The sequence below is a fragment of the Ornithorhynchus anatinus genome, chromosome 11 (genome assembly GCF_004115215.2).
Source record: "Ornithorhynchus anatinus isolate Pmale09 chromosome 11, mOrnAna1.pri.v4, whole genome shotgun sequence".
NCBI lineage: Eukaryota > Metazoa > Chordata > Mammalia > Monotremata > Ornithorhynchidae > Ornithorhynchus > Ornithorhynchus anatinus.
This window is the reverse complement of record NC_041738.1, coordinates 14,970,876-14,983,290: the sequence shown is the minus strand read 5'-3', so window position 1 is coordinate 14,983,290 and position 12,415 is coordinate 14,970,876. Positions and strand designations below refer to the sequence as shown.

Sequence of the window (12,415 nt, the reverse complement as noted above, 5' to 3'; positions counted from 1 at the left end):
AGATTTTAGGGAACTCAAATCTGAGTGTCAATTTTCTTCATAAAGTAGGTTGCCAGGTTACTGGGGGGGCAGGGGGCCTGACGAGGGAGCAGTCAATCATATTTATTGACCATTTACTGTGTGTAGAACACAGTACTAAGTGCTTTGGGAGAGTACAGTGTAACAATATAACAGAGTTGGTAGACATGTTCCCTGCCTACAGTGAATTTACAGTCTAGAGGGGGAGACAGATATTAATGTAAATAAATAAATAGATTATTATAATAATGGTATTTGTTAAGCACTTACTATGTGCCAAGCACTGTTACTTTGGTTGTGAGCCCCATGTGGGACCTGATTATCCTAGCCTTTGGCACATAGTAAGCACTTTATAATTATTATTATTAATAATAATTATAGTAATATTATTAGAGAAGCAGCATGGCTCAGAGAAGCAGTGTGGCTCAGTGGAAAGAGCACGGGCTTGGGAGTCAGAGGTCATGGGTTCGAATCCTGACTCTGCCACTTGTCATCTGTGTGACTGTGGACAAGTCACTTAACTTCTTTGTGCCTCATTTACCGCATCTGTAAAATTGGGATGGAGACTGTGAGCCTCACAAGGGACAACCTGATTACCCTGTCTCTACCCCAGCGCTTAGAACAGTGCTCTGCACAAAGTAAGCACTTAACAAATACCAACATTATTATTATTAATAATATCTCCTCCCCTCCCCTGCAACTTCTCCACATTCCTCTCCCACTACAACTCAGCTTGCACACTTCACTCCTCAAAATCCACCCTGCTCACTCTTGCTCATGCCCTCTCTCCGGTATGAAACTCCCTCTCACTTCACATCCTGCAAAACACTATCCTCCTCATCTTCAAAGCCCATTTTAACTCACATCTCCTCCAGGAGGCCTTCCCTGATTAATCACTTACTTCCCCATTCGATTTCTCCCCTACTACCATTTCAGTGCAGCAATCATTTTTATTGAGTGTTTACTCTATGCAGAGCACTCTACTAAATGAGAAGGTCGTCGTGGATGTTGTTGGCAGGGGAGGTAGGGAGAGTAAATCTGGGAAGACTTCACTGAGGTGATGGGGACTTCACTGTCCAAGGAGGGAGAGGTGGGGAAATGCCGGGTTGGAAGAGGCCTAGTGGATAGAGCCTGGGCCTGGGAGTCAGAAGGATCTGGATTCTGATCCCATCTCTGCCACTTGTTTGCTGAGTGACCATGGGCAAATCACTTCACTTCTCTGGGCCTCAGTTACTTCTTCTGCAAAATGGGGTTTAAGACTGTGAGCCCCACGTGGGACCTGGACTGTGTCCAACCCAATTTGCTTCTATCTACCCCAGTGCTTATTACAGTGTCTGGCCCATAGTAAGTGCTTAACAAATACCACAATTATTATTAGTCCTGGCCCCGCCACTTGTCTGCTGTGTTACTTTGGGCAGGTTACTTTGTTTCTCTGTGCCTTAGTTAACATCATCGGTAAAATGGGGATAAAGACTAAGAGCCCCACATGGGACACGGACTGTGTCCATCCTGACTGTCTCAAGTCTACCCCGGTACTTAGGGCGGTGGCTGGCACATAGTAACCCCTTAACAAATGCCATTAAAAAAACAACAACCAATAGGCTGGGTTTAGGAGCCGGCGGGAGGGGGCTGGCCGGGTTGAAGGCCAGGGCTGTCCAGGCCAGACCAAGCAGCGCAGCTCAGTGGAAAGAACCCGAGCTTGGGAGTCAGAGGTCATGGGTTCGAATCCCGGCTCTGCCGCTTGCCAGCTGTGTGACTCTGGGCAAGTCACTTAACTTCTCTGTGCCTCAGTTATCTCACCTGTAAAATGGGGATTAAGACTGTGAGCCTGATCACCTTGTATCCCCCCAGCGCTTAGAACAGTGCTTTGCCCCTAGTAAGCGCTTAACAAATACCACCATTATTATTATTATTATTATTCAGCGGGTTAATTATAAGGTGGCAGTGCCCACCGCCACACTGACCCCGTGCCCTGCTCTAGGCCAGGGCCTCCCAATATGGGGCGCCAGTGCCTCCTGCTGGTGCCCTGGAGCATGGCACCCTCCCGGCCAGGTGTTGGGGGGCTGATGCACCCCTCCACCCCACTTCGTGCCCCCCGTCCTTCCTGTTCCCCGAGCCCCTGCTGAGACCCCCCATCCCCTCACCCTCGTTCATTCATTCATTCATTCATTCATTCATTCATTCATTCATTCATTCATTCATTCATATTTATTGAGCGCTTACTGTGTGCAGAGCACTGTACTAAGCGCTTGGAAGGTACGAGTCAGCCACAGAGAGAGACAATCCCTGCCCCACAACGGTCTCACAGTCTAGAAGGGGGAGACGGACAACAAAACAAGTAGTCAGGTATCAACAAGTAGTCAGGCATCAACAAGTGGGTTCCAACCCCTCGTTTCCTCACTCCTAGCTCCCCAGAGTCCCCCAGACTGAGATTGACTGTTAGGCGTTTAGTACAGTGCTCTGCACACAGTAAGCGCTTAATAAATCCGATTGAATGAAAAGTCTAGGCTAGGCCACCCCCAAAAGAGGAGGGGGAGAGGAAAGAGAGAAGCGGCGTGGCTTAGTGGAAAAAGCATGGTCTTGAGAGGCACAGGGCGTGGGTTCTAATCTCGTCTCCGCTACTTGCCAGCTGTGTGACTTTGGGCAAGTCACTTCACTTCTCTGTGCTTCAATTACCTCATCTGTAAAATGAGGATTAAGACCGTGTGCCCCATGTGGGACAACCTGATTACCTTGTATCTACCCCAGTGCTTGGAATAGTACTTGGCACATAGCAAGTGCTTCACAAAAACCATTATTATTATCCGTTTTGGGGGTGAACCAGGAACCCAAGCAGAAAGACCACCTCCCCCCGCCCCACGCCATAGAGTTGGGGTCCTTGATTGGCCTCCGGTAATATCTGCTTCGGGGGGCGGGGGGACGAGAGGTAAGGGAAGTGGGGAGGGGCAGAGGAGGGGTAAGAGAGGTAGTGGGAAGCTGGAGAGGGGATAAGGGGAAGGGAGAGAGTAAATTAATAATAATAATAATAATAATAATAATAATGGTATTTGTTAAACGCTTACCATGTGTCAAACACTGTTCTAGGCGCTGGGGGAGATACAAGGTAATCAAGTTGTCCCACGTGGGACTCACAGTCTTAATCCCCATTTTACAGGTGAGATAGCAGGCACGGAGAAGTGAAGTGACTTGCCCAAAGTCACACAGCTGACAAGCGGCGGAGTCGGAATTAGAACCCACGACCTCTGACTCCCCAGGCAGGGTTCTTTCCACTGCGCCACGCTGCATCTCTAAATTGGGGAGGTAGGGGGTGTGTGTGCAGTGGAGGGGTAAGGGCGACAGTGGGGGACAGTGGAAGGGAAGAGGGGCAGTGGAGGGGAAGTGGGAGAGTCAGGCCGGGGAGGAGAGGGAGGTGCTGAGAGTCTGGCTCTCCGCCCCGGGGTGCGGCGGGTTAATCATTGCGGGAGGGAGGGAGGGAGCGGGGAGGAGGGGAGGGGAAGGGAGGGAAGAGGGCTCCAGGCAGGGGGGACTCTAGTCCGGGCTTCGAGTCGGCGGTGGAGCCGGAGCGGAATCAGAGCCCCTTCAGAGAGAGTGAGTCCCCCGCCCCTCATCATCTTGCCCCCCATCTTCCTGCCCTCCTCCAGGAGCCCAAGTAACAAGGCCTGCTCTTCCAGGGGCTGGGGGACGGGGCGGCCCTATCCGGCCCTGGGAGGGTTAATGTACGCGGCAGGTTTGGAGGGGGTGTTCAAGAAGGGGACACCGGTCTGGGAACCGGAATTCAGAGGTCCTGAGGAAGGATGTGGCTTCTGACCCGGAATGAGGGGGGATTCAGTCCAGCCGTTCGGTGGGGGAGGGGAGGGGCGAGGAAGTGTCCCTGAAGCCTGGACCACTCTGCGGGGGTCTCTGCAACCTGGGTCTCTGTAGGGTCTCTCCAGCATTGGCATGTCTGTCCCCCTTTGCCCACCCAGCCTGCATCTTGGGGGCTGGTCCCCAGGTATGTGGGCCGGGTCTTCTCTCAGAACTGCTCTGAGCGGGGGCTGAGCCTGGGCAGGGGGACTCCCCTCACCCTCCCACTCCCCAGGCCCTGGATCACCATGAGCCCCTGGCCTGCAGTAAGCTGTGCCCCGGAGGGTCCGACCCCCTCGCCCCACCGCCAACCCTGAGAAGATGCCTATTTCTCTGAGCTCCCTCAACCCTATACCCCCAGGCCGCCCTGTACCCAGTCCGTGGTTGGAGGGTCAAAGAGTTGGGATTGCTCACATCCAGGTGCCCAGATTGGATGCCTGCCGGGCACTGCCCCGTCCTCTGACGGTACTTGCTGATCTGCCCTGCCCGGCCCCTCCCACCTCTGCAAGGTGAGCCAGCAAGTTGGGGCCCGGAGCCCCAACCTCAGCCGTGCCCAAGGCCCTGGCCCATTCACTTCCTGTTGAGTTCAGGCAGCAGGGACGTTGTCCCCTGGAGTTCGGGGCACAGCACTGTGCCCGCCCCAGCCTGCCCGGGCACGGCTCCTCCACCGCCGTTCCGCTCCCTCCAGCAGCAGCATGGGGGGTGGGAGGAAAGTCGGCTGGCAGCCCTGAGCAGGGAGTGGCTCTTTCCCCCCTCCTTCTCTAGTCTGGCTCTAGGGCCCCAGGCCCATCTCCTCCTCCTCCTGTCTGCCCCTCCATCCTGTTGGATTCTGAGCTGGAAGGGGGAGGGCCAAAGGGAAGGCTGGGGTGCAGCGTCCCTCTATTCCCTGCCAGGATCCCCCTCCTCAGGGGCGCAGCCAAGCCCTCTCTCGGCAGGGAGACAGCTGACTCACAGGTCTTCTGTCTGGCTCCCGTGCCCGGTTCCCCGTCGGCTGGGCCGTGGCTGCAGACCAGAATCCTGGGCAGGGAGCAGGTCTGAGCCGAACTGGTCCAGGCTGCCATCCAGGGGGCTCTGGGTCTGTGGCTGGGATGGGAACGGTGGGGAGGTGGGGCCCAGTTGCAGAGACCCCCGGAGGGAGAGGGAGCGGGATGGATGGAGGGGTGTGAGAGGTGAACTGTCCATAGCTATCCCATGCCCACCCATGGTACTGCCAGGAAAGAGGGAGGTTGCATTGAATAATAATAATAATAATGCTGGTTTTTGTTAAGCGCTTACTCTGTGCAGAGCACTGTTCTAAGCGCTGAGGTAGATACAGGGTAATCAAGTTGTCCCATGTGAGGCTCACAGTTAATCCCCATTTTACAGATGAGGGAATTTAGGCCCAGAGAAGTTAAGTGACTTACCCACAGTCACACAGCTGACAAGTGGCAGAGCTGGGATTCGAACCCATGACCTCTGACTCCCAAGCTCGGGCTCTTTCCACTGAGCCACGCTCCTTCCCAAGAGTTGGGGGGTAGGGAATGTGCCCAACTGGAAAGAGCATAGGCCTGGGAGTCAGAGGATCTGGGTTCTGATCCTAGTTTGACCACTTGTAATAATAATAATAATAATTCTAATACTTGTTAAGTGCTTACTATGTGCCAAGCACTTTTCTAAGCGCTGGGGTAGATTCAAGTCAATCAGCTTGGACATAGTCTGCTGTGTGACCTTGGGCAAGCCACATAACTTCTCAGGGTCTCAGTTACCTCATCTGTAAAATAGGGATTAAGAATGTGAACCCCATGTTGGACATGGACTGTGTCCAACCTGATTAGCTTGTATCTATCCCGGCACTAAGAAGAGCGCCTGGCACATAGTAAGTGCATAACAAATACCACTATAAAAAGGGGGGTGGGTAGGCATCAGGGAGCCTGACACCAGGTTCTGGGTAAGGATGGGTAGCCTGGTCCTCCTCTGCCCTGGCCAGAAATGTAGCAAGTCCATGGATGCCTCTGTTCTCAGGCCCGGGTTTAGGTGGGAGTTAGGGTGGAAGGCGAGGGGGCCACACAGAGAGGAGACTGCCTGGGGGCTAAGTTTCCTCCCTGCTCTCCCCCTCTCAGCCCCTTCTCCCCACACCTCACCCAAGCCCCGGTTTCCTGCCCCTCCGCCCAGCTCCCCGAGTTGCCCTCCCGGAAGTCTGGCTTTATGGCACCTGTGACGGCAAGTGTACCTGGCAACATGCGAGTCTTGCAGCCGTCCGGCCGGTGGCCCGGCTTCATGGTGCTCCTGCCCGAGAGGCAGGGAGGAGCAAAGGTCAAGGAGGCCCGAGCAAGAGCGGGGTGCGGCCAAGCTGCTCTTTCACCGGCCCGTGACCTGGTTTGGGTAGTCACCCACGGGGGCAGGCAAGACGGGGGGCGGTAGGCCGAGAGTTTGAAATATTTATTTATTTATATTAATGTCTGTCTCCCTCTCTATACTGTAAGCTTGTTGAAGGCAGGGAAGATGTCTATTCATTGTTATACTGTACTTGCCTAAATGCTTAGTACAGTGCTCTATACACTGTAGACGCTCAATAAATACATTTGACTGACTGTCTAGAACCAAGGCGTAGAGGAATAGACAGGGGAATATGGGACTGTTAACACTTTACTCATCTCTGGCCTGGACACAGGTTCCCCCTATCCTGGACTACGGACATAATAGAGAGCCCACCCCCTAGAGAAGCAGCGTGGCTCGGTGGAAAAGAGCCCGGGCTTGGGAGTCAGAGGTCATGCGTTCAAATCCTGGCTCTTCCACTTGTTAGCTGTGTGACTCTGGGCAAGTCACTTAACTTTTCTGTGCCTCAGTTACCTCATCTGTAAAATGGGGATTAACTGTGAGCCGCACGTGGGTCAACCTGATTACCCTGTATCTACCCAGCGCTTAGAACAGTGCTATGCACATAGTAAGTGCTTAACAAATACAAACATTACTATTATGACCCCTGAGGGGGCTCCCCAGTCTCTGCCAGCTCGCCAGCGATAGGGTTCCCCTGGCACCTCTCCTATGGTTCTAGTTTCCCTGAATAGCTGAGATTCCCCCATCACCGTTGGCACAGCCTGGCACTGCCTCCTGGTGGTCAAATCCTACAGATCGACGGGCCCGAGTGGGGCCACAGCCGGCTCCTCCTTGGCTCTGAGCGGGCACTGCCAATCAATCAATCAATCAATCAATCGTATTTCTTCATTCAATCGTGTTTATCGAGTGCAGATGCCAGATCCTCTCAGTGCCCCCGGCCGCCACCCAGGCTCACATCCCAGTTTCCCGCCAGCCACCGGGTCCAGGAACCAGGGATAGATAAAGCTAAATCCTTGACGCTAGATAATCACAGTAGCCATTTCACACGGAGCTCACGGTCTAAATAGGAGGGTGAACAGGGATTTTTTAATGGTATATGTTAAGTGCTTAGTCTGTGCCAGGCACTGGACTAAGTTCTAGTCCCAGCTCTGCCTCTTGAGAAGCAGCATGGCGTAGTGGATAGAGCACGGGCCTGGGACACAGAAAGCCACTGGTTTTAATCTCGGCTCTGCCACTCGCCTGCTGTGTGACCATAGGCAAGTCATTTCACTTCTCTGTGCCTCAGTGACCTCATCTGGAAAATGGGGTTTTGAGTCTGTGAGCCCCATGTGGGACAGGGACCGTGTCTAACCAGGTTTGCTTGTATCCTCCCCAGTGCTTAATACAGTGCTTGGCACATAGTAAGCACTTAAATACCACAATTATTATTATTATTATTCGTCTGCTGTGATCCTGGGCAAGTCACTTCACTTCTCTGTGCCTCAGCTACCTCATCTGTAAAATGGGGGATAGGGACTGTGTCCAACCTGATTGTCTTACATCAACCCCAGCACTCAGAGCAGAGCCTGACATATAGTAAAGCACTTAACAAATACCACAATCATCATCGTCATCATCATCAGGGACAGATGGCATGATGACCCAGTGCTTAGAACAGTGCTTGGCACATAGTAAGTGCTTAACAAATACTATTATTATTATTATCTGGGCCGGTGCCTCACCATCCTGGGCCAGTAGGGATAGGACAGAGCCCTTGGGTTGCCCTTCTAACCACCCTGCCCTCTACTCCTCTGGCCACAGGGAGCAGAACCCGAGCACTTGCCAGCCACACCCTACCTTGTGCCCACCTTGGGCACCTTGACCCCTCCACTCATGGCCACCAGCTGCCAGCTCTGAGCACAGCCAAACTGGACTCTGAGAACCCCTGTGAGGGACGCTCCAGCCCGACCCCTGACATCCCGGACTTGCCTGGAGCTGCTGCTGCTGCCCTCCAAGATGCAACCACCATCACTGGTGGGTGAAGCTGAAGGCTGGGGATGGGGGAGGCTTGGGAGTGTGGTTGGGGAGGGGAGCAGGGGCTCAGGAACTGGGAGGGAGCGGCAGGGGCCTGGGCCCTGGTGGGAAGGGGGGAGAGGAGCAGGGACACCAGGAGAGAAGGGCAGGGTTTGGGGACTTGAGAAAGAGGGGCATTGATGGGGCACTGGGAGAGAGAGAAAGGGACAGAGGCAAGACACGGGAATGGGAAAGTCAGGGGCCTGTGGGAGAAGGGAAGGGGCCCAAACTTTGGGGAGAGGGAGAAGGGCAGGGGCCTGGGCACTGAGAGAGAGGGGCAGGGGCTGGAGGACTGGAGGGAGAGGAGCATAGGTCTGGACACAGAGGGGCAGGAGCTGGGGAGACTGGAGGGAGAGGGACAGTGGCAGGTACCAGGGGAAGTGCCAGGGGGAAGCTGTGACATGGCAGGAGGTACTGGATGCCCGATGGGCTTCCCTCCCTCCCCACCAGCAAGGGCCCTCCCCTCCCCACCCCTGCCGGCCCGGGCCCACCCCTCCCCTGCCCCGGCAGAGCTGTGCGCCAACGTGCCCGAGGTGGAGATCATCAGCCTCCTGGAAGAGCAGCTGCCCCGCTACACACTGCGTGCGGACTCCGTCTTCGGCTACGGCCACGGTGACTGGCTGCACACGCCCCTGCTCCCTCCTGGGACTGCTGAGTGCCTGACACCCATCCAGGTGCGGGAGACACTGCAGTATTTCTGTGAGTGCCCAGGGGCTGCGCTGGGGACTGGGGGCTAGGGGCTGGGAGCATGGGGTCCCTCACCTGCCTGGTACCCTTTGGGCAGAGCCCTGGATTGGACACTGAGAGAAACAGCGTGGCCCAGTGGAGTCATGGACCCGGGAGTCAGAAGAACCAGGGTTCTAATCCCAGCTCCGCCACTTGTCTGCTGTGTGATTTAGGGCATGTCCCTTCACTTTTCTGTGTCTTAGATACTTAATCTGTAAAATGGGGATTAAGGCTGTGAGCTCCATCTGGGACATATATTGTGTTCAATCTGATTAGTTTGTATCTACCCCAGCGCATAGTACAATGCCTAACAAATAGTGTGTGTGTGTGTGTGTGTGTGTGTGTGTGTGTGTGTGTGTGTAAAAGAGTAATGAAATAGGTGGAAAGTAAGAAGAGGATGAGGAAAAGAGGATACAAGGCCCCCGTCCTCAAGAAGCTGCCAGTCTGAAGGGTGGGCAGATTAGGGCAGATAAGATCCCCCAAGAACTGAGGCAGATACCATCAAAGAAGCCAGCAGAGGAAAGCACCACCCTCTTCCCCCCCCCCCCCTCCCCCCGCACACACTGAGACATACAGGCTGCAAAGAACTGGAATGGCTGGAAACAAATGCGATCGATCACAGACAAATGTGAGAAGCGGCGTGACCTAGTGGTTAGAGAACAGGCCTGGTTCTAATCCTGGCTCCGCTATTTGTCTGCTGTGTGACGTTGTGCACTTCACTGCTCTGTGCCTCTATTATCTCATCTGTAAAATGGGGATTGATTGTGAGCCCCATGTGGGACATGGACCGTGTCTCACCGAATTAGCTTATGTCTACCCAAGGCTTAGTACAGTGCTGGCACATAGTAAGTGCTTAACAAATACCATTTTAAAAATCTGGGAAGGCTTCCTGGAGGGGTGGGTTTCAATAGAGCTGTGGAGGGTCAAGATTTGATGAGAAAGAGGAAGAGCATTGTAGGTGTGCGGATTGGCCTAGAGATAGGTTGTGGACAGAGTCAGGGTGCGGTGAGGGCGGGGAGGCAATGGGGGTTGTGGGAAGGGGATGAAAGACTCCAGAGGCCATCGCAGGAATCCAGGAATGGGTGACATATGCAGAGGAAACAGTTGAGCTGGGGCAGCAGAAAGGAATGATCCTTTGTTTTCCTCCTCTCTCCATGGGCCGGTGAAACTACCCTGTGGGCTGGCAGTGTTCTAACCTTATTGGCAAAGCTTCTTCCTCCTAGACTCCCACCCTTGTGACTAAGGACAAATATTCAACACCCTTTACTTTCCCCTTTCCATCCCTCACTGTCTCGGGAATCTTTGGCTAAATCCCTCTCTTGCCCCATTTTTGGCTGCAGGGCGGGGTCTGCAGTAGCCAGGATTTCCTGACCTGAAAGGCCACTGAGATCTCAGAGTCCCCAGCCTCCCCAGTAGGGACTTTCCCTAGCTGAACTCCCTGAATTTGTTCACCCCAGCCACTAAGCTGTCACTCATCCCAGCCACCAGGCTGTCATACACCCTAGCCACTGAAGCAGCATGGCGTAGTGGATAGAGCACGGGCCTGGGAGTCAGAAGGTCATGGGTTCTAAACCCTGCTCTGCCATTTGTCTACTGGGTGGCCTTGAGCAAGTCACTTCACTTGTCTGTGCCTCAGTTCCCTCATCTGTAAAACAGGATTGAGATGGTGAGCCCCATGTGGGTCAGGGACTGTGTCCAACCCAATATGTTGATACCCACCCCAGTGTTTAGTACAGTGCCTGGCATATAGTAAGCACTTAACAAATACCATAATTATTATTTTTATATTCTAACCACCAGGCTATCACATTATTATTATTATATTATAGCCACCAGGCTGTCACTCAAGAAGTGTGAAGGATATTTGGGTTTTGCCATCAGGATTTGCTGGCTGGGCTCCCTGCCCCACTCTAGCTATGCCCCTGCCCTGGGATGATGGCAGAAGTGGGTGGAAGGGGGATGGGGAGAGCTGAGGTCTGACCCTTCCTGATCATGAGTGTCTAGAGGGATGGACGAGGGGGCCAGGATGAAGTATACCCACACAGATTTTCCGCTGCCTGTGAGGAAAAGAGCAAATGGGATTCACTAGTGCTAGAGAAGCAGCATGGCGTAGTGGATAGAACACGAGCCTGGGAGTCATGGGTTCTAATCCTAGCTGTGCCACTTTTCTGCTGTGTGATCTTGGGCAAACCACTTCACTTCCCTGGGCCTCGGTTACCTCATTTGTAAAATAGGGATTGAGACAGTGAGCCCCTCGGGGGACAGGCACTGTGTCCAACTCAATTTGCCTGAATCCACCCCAGCGCTTGGTTCAGTGCTTGGCACCTAGTAAGTGCTTAACAAATACCATTGTTATTATTACAATTATTGTTATTATTATTAAGAAAAGGGAGGCCCAGGAGCTATCAGACAGGCACACGCAATTGCCGGAGCTCAAGCTACAGGGGAGGACTCTGTGACACCAGCACAAAGTCACGGGGCATAAATCCCACCCAATCCCAAATGACCCACTGGACCTGTCTTCTGCAGGAGCTGGAATCTGGTTCCTGCCTCTCCAAACAGCTCCCCGGGCCCGAATTCTTGATGGTTCGCTGTCGGGGTCAAAGCCCACCCATCTCAGGGTTTGGCCCCTCTGCTCCCCGGCCAGCGTGGGCTCGACCGGTCCCATCGTCGGTCTGTCGGAGTGACCGCAGCCGGCGGGTCAGGGGGTCAGTGTGGCCACACGGCCCCTAAGCCGATTGGCCAGAGGGGAGCCAAACTGGGGAGCAGAAATCCAGGGGGATTAAGGGAGGGGGCCTCTTCTCCAGTGTCCTTGGCCACTGCCCTCCTGCCAGCCCGCCAAGGCCCCAACTCCCAATCCCCCCTCACTAGTCCCGCAGGTGTCCAAAGCTCATTTGCATTTTATTTGCATCTCATTACTATGCTTTCCCGTGAAGCTCCAGTGGACCGAGACCTCCCCCATTTCTCGCCCCTTCCACCCCGTGTCTCCGACCCTCCCCTGAAAAGTGAGCCCCTTGTTGGGCAGGGATTGCAGTGCTCTGCACACAGTAAGCGCTCAATAAACACGATTGAATGAATGAAAAGGCCGGGGTCCAGGACGGAAAAGGAAGGTGGGGAGGGGGAGCAGGGGTGTGTGCGTGTTGCGGTTTGTATGCGTGGGTTTGGGGGGTGCCAGGGCTGCCCGCAACCACCGACCACGTGCCTCGCTTTTGGCCTGAACCACTCGCCGCCTCCGGAGGGGGGAACCGACTCCTCCTTCAACCGCTCGTCCCGCCCAGTGTCGGAGTCCGGTCCGGTCCGGCCCGACCCGGTGGTTTGTGAGTTCTGACGACCTCGGGGCAGGGGTCGCCTCGCCCCTCGTCGCCGCGGTTCGGGAGTTGTCCCACTGCGGTTCTGGGGTCCTCCCCCCTCGGGGGACGTGGGCTCGTCCGACCAGGTGCACAGAAATAAGGAGAGCCTA

At 54.5% G+C, this 12,415-nt stretch overlaps 1 protein-coding gene across 1 annotated transcript in view; it reads left to right on the top strand.

Moving 5' to 3' along the window:
* Positions 1 to 2,015: 2,015 nt before the first annotated feature.
* HAP1 (huntingtin associated protein 1) overlaps positions 2,016 to 12,415 on the top strand; it is a 28,268-nt gene continuing 17,868 nt past the window's right edge. Inside the window, exons 1-4 of the mRNA XM_029075276.1 lie at positions 2,016 to 2,070; positions 3,535 to 3,606; positions 7,978 to 8,190; positions 8,680 to 8,928. Coding sequence (XP_028931109.1) covers positions 2,016 to 2,070; positions 3,535 to 3,606; positions 7,978 to 8,190; positions 8,680 to 8,928 — 589 coding nt within the window. The remainder of the gene's footprint in view (positions 2,071 to 3,534; positions 3,607 to 7,977; positions 8,191 to 8,679; positions 8,929 to 12,415) is intronic.